Below are 22,966 nucleotides of genomic sequence, written 5' to 3' on the forward strand. Positions count from 1 at the left end.
ATTACTGATATTTCATCCTTGTGAGATTGTCAATTTTGTACCAAAGGTGTATTTTGAGTATACCGAATTAGTATAGCTATCCTTCCTATGGCACAGCAATCTGGTTTTGCCTGGTTCCGAAACATAATTACTTTTTTATTTTTTTTTTGTCTATAGGTAAGCTATATGTTATTCAAGGCATCAATAGAAAACCCCATTTTTGTAGGTTCTACTTACTTTTCATTGGCTTCGGAATAATAGAGTAATTCGGAATAGCAGCCAAAATCTTGGGAAAATCTAAGTTAATGATCAATAGGTTTGGATAAATAATTTAGGAAGGATATTCTCATACTGACACAATACAAGGACAAGTATATGTGAAATCTATCCTTTCATAATTCGTAATTCATCCTTGTATTGTTTGTTGGATTAGGTCTAACTTTCTTGACCAAACTGCGAGCGCGGAACTTTACGAGATGAAATAGGGAAAGACAGAAGATAGAATAGAACTTAAAAGGATAATTGAAGTGACTCGTCTTCGAATCTACTTTGGTTGGAGTTCGAAAAAGGAATAAAAATAAAGTAAATTCAAGGAAGAGCTTTCTTTTTTTTTTTTTTTAACAGCCCCTTGGCAGGTCGTGGAATGCTTTTGTTCTCCTCTTATTCCATATGGAATACAATCAGTTAAAATAAGAAGGAATAGGGGAATATTCGATCGTTCACTCCAAAAAGAGGGTCCTATTGAAAAAGAAATTATCCAAAATAGAAAGAAGTTTTTTTTTCAAATTCAATTGTTTATTTATCTCTTATTCAAAAATTTCCCTGAAAATTGAATTTCTTTTTTTCATTCAATGGGGTTAGATGATCTAGTTCTTAATATTATTACTTTACTCAATTGACAAATTCCACAACAAATCTCTTGATTCGGAATTAGGGACTCATGTATCATCTGATGAATCCACTTTCTTTTACACTTCTGTATCTTACTCTATCTTGTTTTTTAGTATTATCTAAAATAACTGATGAATTATGAATTTTCCATAACTTAGGTAAATGCTTTACCAACATATGTAGTGTAGTAAAAAAAAATAAATGGAATTTAACTCTTTCATGCTTACTTTAACTAGTTATTTTGGTTTTCTACTGGCTGCTTTAACTATAACCCCAGCTCTATTTATTGGCTTGAACAAGATACGCCTTATTTGAATTGACTGAATAATTATAATTCAGAAAAGAAAAATCTTTCTTTGGGATTCCTGGCATTCTACGACTCTTTTCCAGACTAATTAGGAATTCTTTTCTTGGTCATTGAGATTCGTGGATAATTTAGAGTACTATTTAGGGATAGATCGTACCTCTTTTTTTATCCCCTCGAACAAATCGAAATGATTGAAGTTTTTCTATTTGGAATCGTCTTAGGCCTAATTCCTATTACTTTAGCGGGATTATTCGTGACTGCGTATTTGCAATACAGGCGTGGGGATCAGTTGGATCTTTGATTGAGTCATTTTTTTTTTTTGATTGACCTCCTCCAGACCAGAGAGGAGGTCAAATTGAAATTGGAGTTACAATTCAATTTTGTTAAGTTATTTTACTCTGCTTCGACATAAAATAGATGGAATCACGCTCTGTAGGATTTGAACCTACGACATCGGGTTTTGGAGACCCGCGTTCTACCGAACTGAACTAAGAGCGCTTTCATTCATTCAAAAAGAAAATCTTTTTCTATTCCTAATGTATCTCACGTACGTATAGTCTCCACAAATTCAAGTTATACCCACTTTACTTTAATTGATCTCGTCGCTACTGCCTATAAAGAAGAAAGAAGTAATAGGTAGGGATGACAGGATTTGAACCTGTGACATTTTGTACCCAAAACAAACGCGCTACCAAGCTGCGCTACATCCCTTTTCCAAATTAAATTGTTGTACAATGCCATTGTACACAATTCCTGTCTTCTTTTCCACATCATAATTTTCTTCTTCTTTCTTTCTCTATCTATATATAGAACCCTCGTGTCATTTCTTCTTTTTGGTCTCATATAATTAAGGAATTATATACATATAAAATCCAATATAATTTCGCCTATAAAAGAAGGATTACTTTTCCTTGGTAATATATAGGAAGAAGGGGTCATCTTTTTCTTTTTTAGGGATAGGAAAATTTCGTCGATATGGTTCATTTTATATATAGCATAACAATCTTGGGCAAGAGTTTATGATCATATATGTATTCCAACAAGGAAGGAGGATTTTCAATGCGGGATATAAAAACATATCTCTCTGTAGCACCCGTGCTAAGTACTCTATGGTTTGGTGCTTTAGCAGGTTTATTGATAGAAATTAATCGTTTATTCCCAGATGCTTTGTCATTCCCTTTTTTTTAATTCTAGTTATTGCTATGGGAGGGATAGATTTCTTCGTGATATGACAAAATTTGATCCTTTTCAATCTTTTTTTAGTATCGGAAGGAAAAAGAAAGAAAAGATGGATTGGGTTGAACCTCAGAGTCATTAAAAATTTGGTAAACCCCATTTTTGAAAATAGAAATTCAATTTAAAGGGGTACCCAAGCTAAATAAGGCCTCAGAAATCAGAGCATAGAAAAGGCGGGGCTGGCTAATTAAATGAAAGGATTTCGAACCAAAATCTTTGCTAATTCGACAAGGATTGTATTCTTTAATTATTTCTCTATTTTTTATTACTTAATTAAAGAATAAAAAAAAATTATTCTAATGAATTTTATTCTTCTTCTTCGGATTCAAAATAGAAGAATAAAAGAATAAGTAGAAGAATTAAGTTAAGTCAATCCAAAAAGAAAAGGAGGTTCATGGCCAAGGGAAAAGATGTTAGAATCAGAGTTATTTTGGAATGCATCAGTTGTGTTCGAAAAGGTGCCAATGAGGAATCGACGGGGATTTCTAGATATAGTACTCAAAAGAATCGCCACAATACACCCGGACAATTAGAATTCAAAAAATTTTGTCGTTATTGTCGCAAGCATACGACTCATCACGAAATAAAGAAATAGGAACATCGTGTGTTTGATCTTTCCAAACAACAGAAAGAGTAAGAACTTCATATTTAATATATAAAGAAAACATAGTATAGAATACAAAATACAAATCAACTCATCTGATTTCCGGTAGATATTATTTCATATGTATAGAGGGTATTCATATACTATAATATGAATCAAATAAGATATGGATCAAAGAAAAACTACTTCTTCTGGATCCTAAATTAATAAAATAAAGAAGTGAATTTTCAAATTTTCAAATTTTAAATAAGGAATAAATCATGTATACATCTAAACAACCTTTTCTTAAATCTAAGCAACCCTTTAGTAAATCCAAGCAAACTTTTAATAAATCCAAGCAACCCTTTCGTAAATCCAAGCAAACTTTTCGTAAATTCAAGCAACCTTTTCGTAAATCTAAACAACCTTTTCGTAGGCGTCCCCGGATTGGCCCGGGAGATCGAATTGATTATAGAAACATGAGTTTAATTAATAGATTTATTAGTGAACAAGGAAAAATATTATCGAGACGAATAAATAGATTAACCTTGAAACAACAACGATTAATTACTCTTGCTATAAAACAGGCTCGTATTTTATCTTTCTTACCGTTTCGTAACTATGAGAACGAAAAGCAATTTCAAGCCCAGTCAATTTCAATAATTACAGGTTCTAGACCCAGAAAAAATAGACATATTCCTCAATTAACGCAAAAGTACAATTCCAATCGAAACTTAAGAAACAACAACCAAAATTTAAGAAACAACAACCGGAACTTAAGTTCCGATTGTTGATGTTTTATTCGAATTCGAAAGGGCCAGACCTATATATATTATAAAGAAAGTAATCCAGCTCGTTGATTCCTACCACTTAATCTTAATTTATTGTATCTTCCCGGAGTTCCCTCTCCGGGAATTCATCTTTTATTATTCCAGTATATTACTTTATTTATACCTTTAATTGATGATCTTTATTTTATTGGAAATCGTGTAAAGATTATTTGGATTTGATACAGCTACTTGTGCAAGCATTTTACGATTAAGAATCAATTTCTTCTTGTACAGGTTGTGTATTAATTTACTATAACTATCGAATACTTTATATACCCGCGTTGCTGCGTTTATCCGAGTGATCCACAAACGACGAAAATCCCTCTTTTGCCTACCTCTATCTCGATGAGAGGAAACAAAAGCTCTTTTTACCTGTTGGGTAATCATTCGATTAAGTCTTAAATGAGCCCCTCTAAAGTTTGGAGGCAAATGAACGCATTTTTGTTCGTCGTCTCCGGGCTATATATCCTCGCGGAACTCTGGTCATTGAATCAAATTAACCTTAATGAATAACTAATGATTTCTCTTCTTTTAGCCACCCTTTTTCTCATTAATAACAAAACTAATTATTCCGATATATAAAATATTAATTCCAATGGCTTTTGCTATAGTAACCTTCCCAACCACGATTTTTTATTCCACTCCGTTCAGTTATTTCTATACGAAATAACAAATTCATTCTAATAATACTAAAAAAAATAGTGGGTTCCATCGTTTCTATGGTTCCCTTTTAAACGGTGAGGCCCTCTCTATACACCGGAGCCCTTTCTTTCATCAAAAGGTATTGCGAACTTGTATAGTCCACATTCTTTGGCTCTACCTATCCATTATAGAGTAAATAGCTCTTTTCACAATAAGAGTTATCCATACAGTGACGGTATTTAATTATGAAAGTGGCTAAGTAGCTGACCCTGTTAGTCCGTTCTTTTAAGATAAAGGAGCATAAGCCTTTTCTTTTTATTACTATTTCCTCCGCTTAATGGATAACCATTTGCTTACCAATGGGGAGAATTGCTTCTTATTTCCCAATTTAGATAATTGGATTTGCACCAAAGGAACCATAATTCCATATACCATAGAAATCTTAGGATAGGAAGCTATTCCTATTCATTGGTACTAATCATGGACTTCAATTTTTTTTATATTTGTTTGAAGTCATGATCTGAACACGAGTCGCACATACACCTAGGCAACATGTTCCTCGACGCTGAGGGCATCCTTTAAGCGCGGCCGTTTTTCAGAGCATTTCGTATTGGCTGTCTTGCGGTTTCTAATAAGTTGTTTTAACCGTCGGCATGTTGTATGTATATAGAAAAAAATTTGGTTTAGATCCATCTTACCTGATGATTGCTCATCATGAAGTCTTTCTATTTTCTATTAAATCGAGGAAAACACGAATTTAGCTGTGAAATAACTTGACAAGAAATCCGGACACTACCAATCCTTAAACATTTCTGGAAACCACACTGGATCAGTATCGCAGTGCTTGTCAATCATTTCATCCCCTTACAATATCGACAAGTCATAGCTTTGGCTTCTGTCTGCTCTGCTACATACAAAAAACATCCCTTTCCATGTTTCGGAATACAAACCCAAAAAGGCTTGCCTGTTCTTTACTGCATAAACCCTTGTGATCATTTCCGCGAACTTTGTGTAACTCTTTCTACTTCTAGTAAAAATTCTGGTGTTCCTTGCCCGATAATAAGCACTAGGCAGGGTTGGGTGAAGGCATATCCTCGCGTGAGGGAATGCTATACGCTTTGGTGGGTTTCTCCTCCAAGCAGAATGAAGGACGCATGGAGGCGGCTATTCCGAGGCATATTGTATATATATATCTGGTGTCACCGTTGCATCGTATCAAAAATAGGCCATTCTCTGAGATTAGCCACCCCGCCCTGGGAGTTTATAAACAAAAAAATATCACTAATTCATCCTCTATACTCAGATATACCATGAGACCTGTAATATGATTCGTGATCTCGCAACGGAATCTCTTGGACCTAAAAAAAGTGTTCCTTCTCGATACATACATTGTATAAGTCAACCAAGTCGCTTTCTTCATCTCCAGGAATCCGGAAGGTACTTTTGGAACACCAATGGGCATATTAGATTAATATTATTAAATTTAAGTAAGAAAACCACACTTTAATATGGAAACGTAAGGAATGGAAACAGAGAAAGAAAGAATCCGCAGTTTATTGTCTATTTTTATTCTTATTCTATATGAATATTATAGATCTATTATACGTAGATTGAAAGGTTATACATATAAGGAATGTAAGACAGATTGAATAAAGAAAAGGGAATGGGTGATTTGAATGCTAAACAAAGAGGGGTTAGCGATCTATTCTTCGTTTTTTCCAAATTTGGCCAAGACCCATTGCGCATTATGCACTATCGAGTATAGGAATAGATCTGCTTCTCTTTCTTCTTATGAAACAGAATGGCTTCTTATATTTTTATGGAATGAAATAAATATTCGGCGCTTTCTGACACAGAAATCCCCTAGAGGGTTAGGGTACATAGGGATTAGTGAATAGTCTTTTTTCAATGCGATAAAATAAAGGCGACATCGTGTCTATTTCTTTGCTAAAGGGGTATTTCCATGGGTTTGCCTTGGTATCGTGTTCATACTGTCGTATTGAATGATCCGGGTCGATTGCTTGCGGTGCATATAATGCACACAGCTCTAGTTTCTGGTTGGGCTGGCTCAATGGCTTTATACGAATTAGCAGTTTTTGATCCCTCTGATCCTGTTCTGGATCCAATGTGGAGACAAGGTATGTTCGTAATTCCCTTCATGACTCGTTTAGGAATAACGGATTCGTGGGGTGGTTGGAGTATTTCAGGAGGAACTGTAACAAATCCGGGTATTTGGAGTTATGAAGGTGTGGCAGGTACGCATATTGTGTTTCTGGCTTGTGTTTCTTGGCAGCGATCTGGCATTGGGTATATTGGGACCTAGAAATATTCTCTGATGAGCGGACGGGAAAACCCTCTTTGGATTTGCCCAAGATCTTTGGAATTCATTTATTTCTTGCAGGGGTGGCTTGCTTTGGCTTTGGGGCATTTCATGTAACGGGTTTGTATGGTCCTGGGATATGGGTATCGATCCTTATGGACTAACTGGAAAAGTACAAGCTGTAAATCCAGCGTGGGGTGCAGAAGGTTTTGATCCTTTTGTTCCGGGGGGAATAGCTTCTCATCATATTGCTGCGGGTACATTGGGTATATTAGCGGGCTTATTCCATCTTAGTGTCCGTCCGCCTCACGTGTCTATATAAGGATACGTATGGGCAATTATTGAAACTGTACTTTCCAGTAGTATCGCTGCTGTTTTTTTGCAGCTTTCGTAGTTGCTGGAACTGGTATGGGTCAGCAACAACCCCAATCGAATTATTTGGGCCTACTCATTATCTGTGGGATCAGGGATACTTTCAGCAAGAAATATATCGAAGAGTTAGCAATGGTTTAGCCGAAAATCTTAGTTTATCAGAAGCTTGGTCTAAAATTCCCGAAAAATTAGCCTTTTATGATTATATTGGTAATAATCCGGCAAAAGGGGGATTATTCAGAGCAGGCTCAATGGACAATGGGGATGGAATAGCTGTTGGATGGTTAGGACATCCTGTCTTTAGAGATAAAGAAGGACGTGAGCTTTTTGTACGCCGTATGCCTACTTTTTTTGAAACATTTCCGGTTGTTTTGGTAGATGAGGAGGGAATTGTTAGAGCAGACGTTCCTTTTAGAAGAGCAGAATCCAAATATAGTGTTGAACAAGTAGGTGTAACGGTGGAGTTCTATGGTGGCGAACTTAATGGAGTAAGTTATTCTGATCCTGCTACTGTAAAAAAATATGCGAGGCGTTCTCAATTAGGGGAAATTTTTGAATTAGACCGGGCTACTTTGAAATCTGATGGTGTTTTTCGCAGCAGTCCAAGGGGTTGGTTCACTTTTGGTCATGCTACCTTTGCTTTGCTCTTTCTTTTTTGGACACATTTGGCATGGCGCTAGAACATTGTTCCGAGATGTTTTTGCTGGTATGATCCAGATTTGGGATGCTCAAGTGGAATTTGGAACATTCCAAAAGTGGGAGATCCAACTACAAGGAAACAGGCAGTTTGATACACATTGTTATAGTATCTTTCACTCTCTTTTTGATTTGACATGGGAAACATCTCCCATCCTTTTCTTTGACTCTTTTTCTTTCTTTATATGGGAAATATCCCAATGACAAATGAATAGGTGTGGAAGTTATAATTTGTAAATAAACAGGATCGAATCTATTGGAAGCATTGGTTTATACGTCCTTTAGTTTCGAACTTTAGGGATAATTTTTTCGCCTATCTTCTTCGAGAACCACCTAAGGTTCCACCAAAACTCCAACTAAAGAATAAATAATTTCCATTTAAGTAAGAAGTCCCCCTATCTGGGAGACTCTTACTTTAAATTAGTCTCCGTGTTCTTCGAATGGATCTCTTAATGTTGAGAGGGTTGCCCAAACGCGGTATAATAAGGCATACCCAGTAAAGCTTACAAGTAAACTAGATATGGAGATGGCGACTAAAGTTGCTATTTCCATTTTTATAGAATTTCAAGATTACAATGGATCTACGAAAAGATCGTGTATTTACAACTACAACGGAATAGTATACAAAGTCAACACCAATGATTAAATAGAATTTATGGCTACACAAACCGTTGAAGATAGTTCTAAACCTAGGCCAAAACGAACTGGTGCAGGTAGTTTACTGAAACCCTTGAATTCGGAATATGGGAAAGTCGCCCCGGGTTGGGGGACTACTCCTTTTATGGGGATCGCAATGGCTTTATTCGCTATATTCCTATCTATCATTTTAGAAATTTATAATTCTTCCGTTTTACTGGACGGAATTTTAACCAATTAGGTTTCTACTAACTAAAACTAGGAAGTCAGAGTTTTTCCATCCAAAAAAGCCTTTCTAGTTTAAGATCTACATTTCTAGATATTATGGTAGTTCGACCGCGGAATTTTTTTGTTTCGGTATCTCTGGAATATGAGTGTGTGACTTGTTAGAATTGATCCTATTGATAATACATAGAAAGGGCCTGTTATCTCTATCAAGATGATTCTAATTCGTCAGATATTATTTATTCTAGTATCTGGAACACGAAATAGATAGAGTGGATCAAAAAAAAATGGAACTATGATTCATACTCACTATTAAGACCTCGCAACCAGACTGAAAAATTCAAGTAGTTCTTAAATAAAAATAAAAAAGAAATTTTCTTCCTTCCAATTTTGTTTGCCCAAAAGACAACTTTTTTTCTCTCGATTTTGTCGAGTCATTACACTGATTCAATAAATGATTATCAAGCGGTTCTTATTCGAAGAACCCTTGCCTTTTGTTTAGCTTGAGACTAAATCATCGTGGCTCTAGTATGAATCTAAGGTTTTAATTGAACTGATTCATAGGATCTCAACAAGATAATTTCTATATTACGCATAAAAAAACAAATCCTTTATAGGGAAGAGAAAAGTCAAGAAGCCTCTAATGACCAACATAAGGGAAAGGAAGAAAGAAAGACGCGCCAACTTGAGATTTTTTGGCATTATCATCACAAAGAAGATATTCCGGATTTTTCTTATTTGATATCTTCAAGGCAAATCGACCCAATTCAGTGGCTGATGAAGTTTTGAACCTTTTTTCTAATATTCGTTGAAAATTTTTGTGTTTCTGCTTGAGCCGTACGAGATGAAATTTTCATATACGGCTCTTAGAGGGGGACTCGGGTTAGTTACCTATCTCAATAAAGTATATGATTGGTTTGAGGAACGTCTTGAGATTCAGGCAATTGCAGATGATATAACTAGTAAATATGTTCCTCCCCATGTCAACATATTTTATTGTTTAGGGGGAATTACACTTACTTGTTTTCTAGTACAAGTCGCTACCGGTTTTGCTATGACTTTTTACTACCGACCAACCGTTACAGAGGCTTTTTCCTCGGTTCAATACATAATGACCGAGGCCAACTTTGGTTGGTTAATCCGATCAGTTCATCGATGGTCAGCAAGTATGATGGTTTTAATGATGATCCTGCATGTATTTCGTGTGTATCTCACAGGGGGATTGAATTAATGTGAGGAGGTTGAAGCTCAGCCCGATGCAGTAATAGGTAAGTTTTTGGTTAAGTCATTTACTGCACTCGTTCTTTTTGATATTGGTGCATCGCATTCATACATCTCAAGGGGATTTGTGGATAAGTATAACCTACCAACCCAAGCCGTTAGGTCATCCATGTTAGTAACCTCGCCCGGAGCAGAGTATGTGGCTAGTCTATGGTGTGATCGGTTACCATTAAGGATTGGTAACTATGTTTTTCCCTCAGACCTAATAGTATTGGAATCTCAAGGATTGGATGTGATATTAGGCATGGATTGGTTATCAAAGTATGAAGGGAATATTGAGTGTGCTAGTAAGTCAATTTTGCTTACCACACCAGAAGGGAGAAGGATCAAGTATGTATCCCGGCATGTGCCAAAGAGGACCCAAGTAAATTGCCTAACAGGAGTTGTGCAGGAGGAAGTACCAGTAGTAAGGGATTTCCCTGATGTATTTCTAGAAGATTTGCCAGGCATGCCACCGGATATAGATATTGAGTTCTTGATTGAGCTATTTCCCGGCATTGGGCCAATATCAAAGAGACCTTATAGGATGCCAGCAAAGGATTTGGTGGAAATTAAGAAGCAGATTAAGGAGTTACTGGATAAGGGATATATTCGCCCAAGTTCTTCACCTTGGGGATCGCCAGTACTTCTAGTGGAGAAGAAGGATGGATCGTTAAGGATGGTTGTTGATTATCGAGGATTGAACAAAGTAACGATCAAGAACAAGTACCCACTACCAATGATCAATGATCTGTTTGATCGATTGCAAGGAGCTAAGGTATTTTCCAAGATCGATCTGCGATCAGGATACCACCAGTTGAAGATTCGAGAATAGGATATTCCGAAGACAACTTTTACCACCAGGTATGGGCTATACGAGTATAGCGTTATGTCATTTGGTCTGACTAACGCACCTGCCTATTTTATGAATGATGAACAAAGTGTTTATGGAGTTTTTGGATAAGTTCGTCGTAGTGTTCATTGATGATATCCTGGTTTATTCGAAGAATGAAGAGGAGCATAAGGAGCATTTGCGTTTGGTATTTGGAAAGCTCAGAGAACACCAATTATATGCCAAGTTCAGCAAATGTGAGTTTTGGTTGAAGGAAGTAGGATTCCTCGGACACGTTTTATCTGGAGAAGGTATAGCAGTAGATCCCGCTAAAGTTGAAACCGTGACCAAGTGGGAAGCCCCAACAATAGTTGGAGAGATCCGGAGTTTTCTTGGACTCGCAGGATACTACCGGAGATTTATTGAGAATTTCTCAAAGATTGCGAAGCCTATGACTGAGTTGTTAAAGAAAGATACCAAGTTCATATGGACAGAGGAGTGTGAGGCTAGTTTTCAGGAGTTGAAGAAACGCTTGGTTACCTCACCAGTGTTGATTTTGCCAGACCAGACCAAAGATTATGAGGTGTACTGCGACGCTTCACGTCGAGGACTTGGAGCAGTGCTTATGCAGGAAGGGAGAGTTGTTTCATATGCCTCAAGACAACTGAAGCCCCATGAGTTGAATTATTCTACGCATGATTTGGAGTTAGCAGCCGTAGTGCATGCTTTGAAAACATGGAGGCATTTCCTCATTGGAAACCATTGTGAGGTGTACACGGATCATAAGAGTTTGAAGTACATTTTCACACAGAAGGAGTTGAATCTCAGACAAAGGAGATGGTTGGAGCTTATCAAAGATTATGATATGAAATTACATTATCATCCTGGAAAGGCTAATGTAGTAGCTGACGCATTAAGCCGTAAGAGCCATGTCAATACGTTAATGACGGGAGAAATACCCAAGGAGTTAGTAGAAAATCTTCATGAACTATGTTTGGAAATAGTTCCGAGAGGCTATGTAGCAGCATTGGAGATTCAGTCAACTTTGATTGATAGAATCAGGGAAGCTCAGAAGACTGACAAAGAGGTTGCTGCTATAAAGGAGAAACTGAGCAAAGGAAAAGCTAAAGGATTTCATGAAGATGAGCACGATACCCTATGGTTTGAAGACCGTGTTTATGTGCCCAATAAACCGGAGATCAGGAAGTTGATTTTGCAAGAGGCACATGATTCACCGTATTCGATTCACCCGGGAAATACCAAGATGTATTTGGATTTGAAGGATATTTTCTGGTGGACCGGAATGAAGAAGGATATAGCGGAGTATGTAGCAGTTTGTGATGTATGCCAGAGAGTAAAGGCAGAACATCAGAAGCCAGCAGGATTGTTACAACCATTGCCGATACCCGAATGGAAGTGGGATAAGCTAGACATGGATTTTATCACGGGTTTGCCCAGGACTCGTTCAGGCTATGACTCAATTTGGGTTGTAGTTGATCAATTGACGAAAGTAGCTCATTTCATCCCAGTAAAGACCACTTACACCAGTGCTAAGTTGGCAAAGATATACATGACCAGAATAGTATGTCTGCATGGAGTTCCGAGGAGTATCGTATCAGATAGAGGAACCCAGTTTACCTCACAGTTCTGGAAGCAGTTGCACGAAACTTTGGGTACCAAGCTAGAATTCAGTACAGCTTTTCATCCATAGACAGATGGACAGACCGAGAGAGTCAATCAGATTTTGGAGGATATGCTGAGAGCTTGTGCGCTAGATTATGGATCTAGTTGGGATGACAATTTGCCATATGCCGAGTTCCCTTACAACAATAGTTACCAAACCAGTTTGAAGATGGCCCCTTTCGAAGCTTTGTATGGAAGGAGGTGCAGGACACCGCTGTCGTGGGACGAAGTTGGGGACCACTAGTTGTTTGGACCTGACTTGATTAAAGAGTCTGAACAGAAGGTGAAATTGATTCGCGATAGGCTCAAGGTACCCCAGTCCAGACAGAAAAGTTAGGCAGATTCTAAACGCAAGGAGACAGTTTACGAAGTCGGAGATAGAGCTTATCTTCGAGTATCTCCACTTCGGGGTACAAAGCGTTTTGGAGTTAAAGGGAAGTTAGCGCCACGATTTGTAGGACCATATCAAGTTTTGGAGCGTATGGGAGAAGTGGCCTACAAGTTGGAATTGCCTGAAGGATTGTCAGGAGTGCATGATGTGTTCCACGTTTCTCAGTTGAAGAAGTGTCACGCGGAGATGGCTGGCATACCATTGAGAGACACAGTGCCTTTGGAAACTATTCAGTTGGATAACGATTTGACCTACGAGGAGAAACCAGTTAAGATCCTCGAGTTTGCCAGCCGAGTTACCCGCAGCAAAGTTATCAAGTTTTGCAAAGTTCAGTGGAGCCACCACTCAGAGGATGAAGCCACCTGGGAACGAGAGGAAGATTTGCTCAAAGACCACCCTCACCTATTTTCTAGCCAACCCGAATCTCGAGGGCGAGATTCATCTTAAGGGGGGTAGGTTTGTAACATCCCAAATTTTCAATTTGGAATGTTATACATTAGATCATCATTGCATATCATATTTTATTTTGCATTTTGGTTGATCCTAGAAATTCTACGAAACTCAATGACCCACGGAGAGAGTTGGGGATTTCGTTTTTTTCATATTTGAGTTTTCTCAAATTTTGAGAATAGGATCATTTGATTTTATTTATTTTATCATCAATTATTTCTATTACAAAAATATGAGAGAGGGAATAAAAATGACTTTCCCAAAATAAAAATATTGAGGATTTTATTTGAATAAAAATTGCGTTTTTCCAAAATTGCATTTAGGGCCCAAATAAATGTTCACTTTGTCGGGCTTGATTTTAGAAGCCCGGGAAAATTTATTTCGGGATTTTTGGAGTCCGTTTAGTATTTCTTTTTATTTTTCTTCCGAGTATTATTTAAAAAAAGGGAACCGACCTACGGGCCGTGTCCGACTAGGACTCCCGGCCCAGGGGCTTTATAAGCCGGCCCCCCGGGGGGGGGAACCCTAGCCCAGCGCCCCGCCGCGCCGCTCCGCCGCCCGCCGCCGCCCCGCCGCACGCCCGCCGAGGTTCGCCGCCGCCTGTTTTTTTAATTTATTTAGAAAACCGAACGGTTTTCCATCGGGTTTTTTTCGGTTTAGGTTAAATAGCGAGCGTTCGCTCGTTTGTTCGTTTAAACGAACATGTTCATCATTTAGAACTGGATAACGAACGTTCGTTCGTTAATCCGTTCGTCGTTTTCTTTTCTCGGATTAAATCCGCGATTTTTCTGATCGCGATTCCTGATACGATTTTCGTTTTTGTATAGCTTTTCGCTCGTTTATCGGAATCAGGCGATTCAAGCGCCTAGAGTTTCGTCTCGAAACCCTCTATCCGTTTAACCAACTTAAACAAGATTTTGCTACTGTAAAACTTTACCTAGATGCAGATTACTAGAACAAAGTTGTTTTCTTTCGCCATTTGACTTTCGTTGGTTCGTTTGATTTGATTCTTTTTGCCAACCGGAGTTCTTAAGTTGAACCTTCTGGTTAGATCTCTTATTTGAGTTTTACCTATGCATTAGATGAGTACTTATTGTATGCTTGTTTGTTTGTTTGCGATAGAGTACCCGGAGTGCGCCACCTGTTACTTCGAATCGTTAGGTTTCCCGGATCATCAGCAAGGCAAGTAACACTTTGATCATACCTTTTATACTACCCAGTTTTATTGCATTAGATCAATCCTCACACATTGCATGATTAGGATCTAATTAAATTGTGGGATGGGAAGTAGATGAGGTAGTACCTATTACCTGTTTATTATCAAACCTTTGGGAGTTACTTCTACGTTTGCTTATTATGCCATGCTATGCTAGTAGACGTGGATTGGGTGAGTGATATCCATGACAGATGTGAGATTGTTAATTAATGGTTTATCTAAGGTGGTAACTTAAACACACATCTGGGTGGATTGAGGCACCTGGGTATTGCAGGACTTGCCCTGTTTTTTCTATATTGGCCGGCCCCCACCAGCCTCCAACACCGATACACTCGACCAATACAACTAACCACTCAGAAAACACTCCGTGTGCTCCCACACCCACCACCCACACACACCCCACCACCCCAACCACCACAACCGAGCTATATGGCTTTCTCAGCATAGTTTGCACCGTAAGTCGTTGTTTGAACTCTTCAGTGGTTATAGCTAGCACGATGAGGATGTCACGCGCTGGTACCAAAACGCATATCCGCATTGGTAAAAGGGCTAGCGCTCCACTCATCTGAAGACCCCCACTAACATCGGCTCTCACACCCAAACTAAACACCGTCTCCTCCCAAGAAACCCACCCTATAAGTCCCCCGAGAAACCAAACGGGGGCGATCGAGTATCTTGTGGGGAAAAGTGCGCAAACCTCTGCAGAGTGTACAAACTAATCATGGTTAGCCGTGTCCCCGGTTATGGACATCTTGAGTATCTAGTACTTGGATTATCATGTGAATCTCAACATGTTACTCTAAATTAATTTGTTGGGTTATGTTTAATGATGATGCTTAATTGGGATTGAGAATGCTGTCAACCATTCTCAATGTTTAACAACCACCATGATAGTAATTAAATTTTATTCCTTTGAAGTAGGGAAAAATTGGCTTTACGCAAAACTGTAACCATAGAGCTTTCCACCAGCCAAATATGCATATAGTATAGCTGTTTCATTCCATTACTCTCTATGTGTTACCTTGCCAGCATATTCCATGTGCTGACCCGTTTTCGGGCTGCAACGTTAATGTTGCAGACTTTTCAGACGATGATTAAGGAGTTTTAGGTCGTGGTTCTATACTCAGTGATGCCGTTGGAGTTGATGGACTCACTTATCTTCCAAGCCTTTCCGCTGTTATCGTTATTAGATGGCCTTAAGCCATATTTATTGTAATAAGTTCTCTTTCGAGACACTCGATGTAATAAGTGTGTGATTGCTACTCTGCTATAAATCCTCCGAGTACTGTGTGGTGTCAGCATTACTGATCCAGGGATGACACCGGAGCATAGAGATCAGACCGTTTGAGGTCTGGTCGCTACACAGCAAGAAAACTCGGGTGAATAAACCGTCTGAAGAATTGGTTATTGTAGCGACCCGACCTCAAACGGTCAAGCCTCTGTGTATCCGTGCCATCCCTGGATCGGTATGCTGGCACACACAGTACATCAATGTATATATCAAAGTGCAATCACATGTATAAATAACGTAAAACTGATATATACCTCAGAAGTCTCAGCGGAAACAAACATAAGGGTGTGGAGTCCATCAACGCCAATGGCAAGTTGAGTGTAGACCGTAACCCTACAACGTAACTCTTACTCATCGTAGAAAAATCCCTGCAACATAAGACGTTGCAGCCCTGTAGGTCAGTACATTGAATGTACTGGCAAGTCACATCATAAGAATAATGAACCTATTGTACATGCAATTTGGCTGGTGGGAAGCTCTAAGTTTAGTTTTTTGCATAAAGCTAGTTCTTCCCCTAGAATAAAAGATATTATTCTACCACTATTGTATACCATAGGATGAGTTGGTAAACCCAACTTAATCCATTCCCAAAGTTTCATTTAAAACCCAACTGTTTAATTAAGAGTGATGAGATCTCCCAGCATTTCCACTACTAGATGCTCAAGTTGTCCGTAACCGGGGACACGGCTAATCGATTAGGTTTTAACACTCTGCAGAGGTTTGCACACTTTTCCCCACAAGACTCGAACGCCTCCCTTGAAATTCTCGCACTGCCTGGTGTTTGAGAACATGATGATCGAGACATAGTCTTTCGAAAGTATTTCCCCTTAACCCACGGATAGGCCGGTACACCTACTCATTCTACATCTGCTAGCCCATCTCGGAAGGGTTCACACTAACTACTCAACTAAGCCAGAGCCCATATTGGCTTGTGGCTGCGCATGTAAGCTTCTAGACATGAGAATATGATTGATCTCTTTGAGCCTGGGCGACCGACCACTAGTGGTGCACCACCATGGATTAACCATGCATGCCCCCACTGTACTTCGCCACCATTCAAACCAAATACCACCTAGGTAGTTCATTAAGTTATCTTGGTTCTACTTACTACTTTGTCACTCATCTCTCACAATGAACACTTCCCAATCCACGTCTACATTGGCAAGGCAAAATTAAACTTACGCGGTGGTGACAAAGGTTATATGGGTTCAAATCCTACTCAATGAACTACTAGTAACAACGGCATACCCATCTGGCATCAATAAATCCCTACATGCAATCCTACCACAAAGGGACAAGTGCTTAATATAAACATAGGTAAATTGGAAGAATGGTTCAATGTGAACTTGCCTGGTAATAGTTGATGAAGATTATATCGCTCTCAGAATTACTTAATAGAACTATTCGTCACTCTCCGATGAAAATCTATAAAGTCAAACATTGCATGCATAAGCAATCATTTCAAGAGAACCAAGAAGAACATGCAAAGAAAAGTCTTGGAAAAACCAAATGAACATAACACACTTAACTTCACAGAAATATTCTAAGTGCAACACAACATAGGCATGTGGTTCAGAATTTGTGACGTGAAGCATAGTGCATACAAGGCATACGAGTAAAACTACTATGGACAGATCCTAAGTGTGTGAAAATTAGTGTGACAATGGTCCAGGTGATAGGGTTTGGCAACGGTGACACGGTGCAAAAAGAATCACATCAATCGGAGCTACGGTTTAGGAGATATGGCCAATTGAAGTTTGAATTCAAATCTGAATAAAGTTCAAATTTGATTTGCCCAAAAGTTTTTCAAGTTGGCATCCTGGAAAGCCTATTCCGAGACGAACATTTGGCGCTTGGTTTCATCGAATTTGGATAAACGGTTAAAAAGTTGTGGCTATCGAAAGGTTTTAGGGCTTAAACCTGAAAAATTTACACGGGACTTGACTTGTGAGAAGTTATTCGCGACCAGGTCCCCTGGCCCACGTGGCGGCTTAACTAACTGTATGAGCAGCATTTCGCCTGCGGCAAAACTATTTGGCGAATGGTCATAACTTAGGCAAAAATGCGGCGACGTCAAGAAAAAAATATTAAACCGGAGATCGGTTTGACTAAACCGAACGGTTTAACTAAGCCCGCGGTTTAACCGATTTAACACAAAATGAAACCGAGCTAACGGCTGCTTACCGACGACGACGACGACAGGAGACGGCGGCGCGGGGCGTCGGGCGGCAGACGGGCGGCGGCTCCGGCGGTCCTCAATGGCGGCGAAGAGGTCGGGGAGACGGCGCGGCGTGGGCGGCGCGCTGGTGGGGTCGGCGGGCGGTGGGGCGGCCAGCGACGAGCGGAGGGAGGCGGCAGCGTCCGGAGCTCCGGCGAGGGCGCGTTTCGTCGGGGCGGTGCCTCCGGAAGACCTAGGCGGCAAAAAAAATTGTCAAACGGGTGCGGGACGGCAAGGGAACAAATTTTTGACAAAGAGGAGAGGGTCTGGGGTTCCACCGACGACGGAGAGCTTCAGCTCCGGCGAGATCCAAATGGAAGGGGAGGCAGCTACGTGCGACGTGGGGAGTAGATGAGGGGTGGGATCGAACGAGGACGTCCTGGGGCTTTTATAGGTGAAGGTAGGGCGTCGGGGAACAGTGGGATAAGCTCATTCGAGCGGAAGGCGCCGGCGGTTTTGGGCGAGCGCGCTCGCGAGCGCTCATCCCGACGGATTGAGCGGGAGGTTGGGGACGACCCGGGGATGGGCCCCGCTGGTCAGCGGTGGCGGCGGGAAGCGAGCGAGGGGGAGGAGCGGGCGGTTGAGCGACGCGAAGGCCTTCGGGCGTTGGGGCTCCGCGTCAGGCCAAATTCGGCTATAGGCCGCTTGGGTGCTCCTGGGCCGGACAGTGTTTCGGTCCAGGCGGTTTTTTTGTTTTTTTACAGAACAAAAACTACAACAAAGCAAAAATAATTAAAAAAATTACATAGGCATATTATATACCAAAATGCTGAGAAAAATACCAAGAATAAGATGAACTATTTTCCAAGTTCAAATAAATTATATAAAAAATCATAAAAGTCCAAACAGTGCTACTGTTGCATTTAAAATCAATAAAATCATTTTTTAAAATAGCAAAATGATTTCAAATTTATTTTATCCTAATTTTCCATTGAAGGGAATCATTTTACCCTTATTTCCATTTATTTATTTTTAGGAGAAAAATAATTTGAATAAGAACTCAAATAACTCCCAATTGGATTTGAATTTGGAATTTCAAACAACTTCAAAGTGACTTCCAAATTATTCCTTTTGAAACTTCCAACTCTCTTTCTTCAAATAAGACGAAGTCATTTTATGAACTCATAGAGTTTCCTTAAAGTTTCTAAATTTGAAATATTTCAAAAAGGAATTCAAATCATTTTCAAACCCCTTTTCATTTCTTTAAATGGAAGAAGTCATATCATCTTCACTCTAGGGTTTTGTGATGAAATGAATTTGAATTCAGGAAGATCAAAATGCAAGATGGAAGTTTTGCGGAAGTCCTTTTATTCCCTCCCATTCAACTTTCAAAGTTTCAATTTCCACTTAGTTTCACACAATCAATCACACAAAAATCAAACAAACAATCACAATTATTTATTTAATATAACATTCCAAAATTTAGAATTTTGGGATGTTACAGTTGTTGAACCGGAAGGTCCCCATGTAGACACTGTTGTTCATGAACCACCTCCTCCAGATCATGATTGGAATGAGCAAACAGAAGTTGAAGTAGCAGACCTTGCCGACAAACCGACGAGCCCGATCCATAATCATGATGGACCACCTAGTCCGGCGAAGGCTACTAATATCCCAACAACTCCAACACAGACTACTGGTAACAAGGCAGATGATGTTGTCATCACTGGTGTTGGTTATACCTCTCCTGGCAACCCTGTCGTATTGGCGAAACATAGTGCCAAAGAAGAACGTGCTGCCATGGAAAAAGGCAAGTGGAGCACCGATCTATCAAGCTATGCCCACTTCAGTGCTAAAGAACTCCACTCTGGCTTTCTGAACCGTCTGCACACAAACCGTGATTATGAAGCCAGTTTGGTGAATCTGATGAAGGAGCGCCATGAGGTAATGACATAACTTTTCCTTTCTTAAGTCCAATTGCAAATATCAACTCCAGTAGCCCCCAAGGGCCGGTTTATGGTAGCAATCATAAATCGGGACTTTGTAATATCTCAACCCTTGCATACTTATCCTCCATATGTCAGGTGATCCTTTGAAATAAACAGGTACTTTATCGTTGTATTCATGTAGTTTTCATCTGTGTAGTCCCCAAGGGCCGGTTTATCTTTCCAAGGTGAACCGGGATTTTAATCAATGCTTCAACTTTGAACAGATATACATTATCCCCCAAGTGTCAAGGATAATGCTTGCATTGTACTTGGGACCTGCAAAAATTTCTGATAACAGAGAAAATAGGCATTAGCCCCCAAGTACAAAGTGCATAACTTGTTATGTGATTGGTACTTTAAATATATACATCCTACTTGATGATATGCCATTCCTTTACAGGCTGAGCTTAGCAAAAAGGACTCCCAAACTGCTGAGCTTCAGGAGAACATTAAATCTCAGCAAGCAGAAGCTTCCAAAGCCAAGGAAGAACTGACTAATGCCTTAGCATCCATGGAGAAGCTGAAAGAAACTTTTAATAAAGAGTGTGCCGATTGGGAGACAGAGAAGGCCGGTTTAACAAAGAAGGCCGAAGACACAGAAGCAGCCCTGAAGCTGATGGTTGAAGAACAGACCAGCTTAAAGCGGCAGATCCATGACTTCTGCTGTATTTGGTGAGTATCCTCTCATGAAGTTTTTCTAATTCATAATATCTTATCAATGGCCGGTTTACTGATGCATACCATGACAGGGACTCGTATTACTCATCTGGGCTCCGACATACAGATGAAACTTAAAGCGGCCTATACTTTGATAGAACAGCTGTATTCTGGATCCCAACGGGCTATCAGCACTGCTACGTACAACAGGCCTCCTCCCTCGTTGATAAAAGAAACCATTGAGAAGTTGTCCATGTTACCTACCCAGTTGGAGGAACTTAAAAAATCAGTTGCAAGGTCAGGCGCATTGACCGCGCTAATCTGGGGCAAGGCCTGGATTCCAGATCTTGAACCGGCAGACATCAGCCAAGGCTACCCCAGCGTGAAAGAAGATGGGACATAATTCAACAATATGATCTCCGAAGGCTGACAAGGGAAATGCGGCCTATAGTAAGCAAATTGGCGAATGACACATATCTATCTCATTGTGAAGCGGTTTATGACGCTGATCATAAAAAATCTCCTGCAGCGGTTCATAATGTAGAGGATCTTGTTCCGCCAATCTGTAAGCACACTTATGCTCCTGACAATGATCCTTCTCCTCTTATAAGTGCAGAAGCCGTATTCCAAGCGTTAACCGGAATCGATTGGATAACAACTGATTTCCAGCCACTGGGTAGAGATGAGGAGGATGCGCCAACTCAAGATGATCCTCAATCTTCAAGTCGTCCAGATGAGGAATCATAAACCGGAGGCCTGTTTATCAGTTGCAGTCTGCTACTCCTATTGAAACAATTATTCTATTTGGGCTGTTAAAGCGCCTTGTAATAGGATAGCGTAAACACTTTATCTCTCATGCCATCGAGCATGTTTGTTTCGCTTGATACTGATAACTCGCCATGCCTTTGGGATCTATTATATGCATAGTCCATTGTGGCTTTCATTTAACTTGTTCCTGCATATAAGAACTTGAAAGTGTCCTAGTGGTTCACCACTGGACGGGTCATGGTGCCCAAAAAATATATACATAACTTGGATGGATAACAAGATTGTAATAACTAGATATAAAATAGATGATACCTGTGATATATCTCGTTGGCTAACCAACTGTTGGTATAGTAAGGGTGAAAACACCAATCTAGAGTATTGATGACTCCTTTCCTCCTTGCCAGTTCATATAAAAACCATACCGGGTTATGATAACCATCGGTTTGCTCATATACTGCTGGTGACCTCTACTCAAAACCAGACCGGATCAAATTAATGCCGGTTTAGAACTGATCATGTACTGACAACTGAGCGTTGAAAGCCATGCTGGGTTGTAATATACACCGGTTTATCAGAAAATATTCATAAATCCCTTATCAAAAAGAGGTTAAAACGTGTGCAACAAATACAAGAAAAATGCACTAGGCTTTTCATGGGATGCCAGGCCCTAAATCGAGGCTTTTCATGGGCTGCCAGGCCATTGAGTTAAACCACTTTTCAAAGCCTTTTAAGATGGACCTCAATCTTTAACCAATCATCGTTTTAACTTTGACAAGTTCAGGGTCTATGAGATTGACTTGTCCAACGTTCGATGGGTCATACCAGGTTTACCTGGACGGAGTGGCTTACTTAAAGAGGCATGATAACCCAGGGTTTTAGGTGAATACACCTGGCTTCCAAGCCTGGCTTGATAGCCTACTACAAGGGTGCAAGCTCGTTGTTCTTTGAGAAGCAAGGAGCCCCCAAGTAATATTTGAGCTGTGCTCAGTGGGTACCTATGTTTGAGCTGTGCTTTTTGCAACAGACTCTCTTCGGTTCCACATAATTTCCTTTTTGGCTTTAAGCCTATCAAGAGGTGTAGGTATGGTGTAAGTACAACCAAGCCCCCTAGTGATTTTCCTGTTTGGCCTTAGACCGATCAAGAGGCGTAGCTATGGTTCGAATACGACCAAGCCCCCTAGTGATTTCCTTTATATCTGTGTGGCTTTATAAGTCGGGTTAATAGAACTCCATTTTATAAGTAGAAGCCCCCATGTAACCACACACGATGTAAAAACAACAGATACCCCGCTTTAGCTGAGGCTCCGGTTTATTATATAATATATACATTGTCATAAGTATGTACATAAGAACAGCTTGTGGCTCAAGTATAGTAAGGCCGAAGAAGAGCTATATTCCACGACCGCTGGGTCTCCTCCTCCGATTTGCGTGAGTCTTTGTGCTCTCGAACATCGATAAGGTAGTATGACCCGTTGTGCAGGTTTTTGTTGACCACAAAAGGTCCTTCCCAAGGTGGGGATAACTTGTGCATATCAATCCGGTCCTGGATGAGCCG

The 22,966-nt window shown here is 39.9% G+C and overlaps 1 protein-coding gene and 2 non-coding genes across 3 annotated transcripts; 1 reads left to right on the forward strand and 2 right to left on the reverse strand.

Annotated features, from left to right (window-relative positions):
* The first annotated feature begins 497 nt into the window (after positions 1–497).
* On the forward strand, positions 498–4,004 carry LOC125524529 (30S ribosomal protein S18, chloroplastic). The gene has a single exon (XM_048689572.1). The coding sequence runs from the start codon at positions 3,278–3,280 to the stop codon at positions 3,788–3,790; it is 513 nt and encodes a 170-aa protein (XP_048545529.1). The 5' UTR covers positions 498–3,277; the 3' UTR covers positions 3,791–4,004.
* TRNAW-CCA lies at positions 1,602–1,675 on the reverse strand. Its single transcript has one exon. It is a non-coding gene; the product is annotated as a tRNA-Trp (tRNA).
* TRNAP-UGG lies at positions 1,815–1,888 on the reverse strand. The gene has a single exon. It is a non-coding gene; the product is annotated as a tRNA-Pro (tRNA).
* Positions 4,005–22,966: the final 18,962 nt, after the last annotated feature.

This window comes from Triticum urartu, chromosome 7 (genome assembly GCF_003073215.2).
Source record: "Triticum urartu cultivar G1812 chromosome 7, Tu2.1, whole genome shotgun sequence".
NCBI lineage: Eukaryota > Viridiplantae > Streptophyta > Magnoliopsida > Poales > Poaceae > Triticum > Triticum urartu.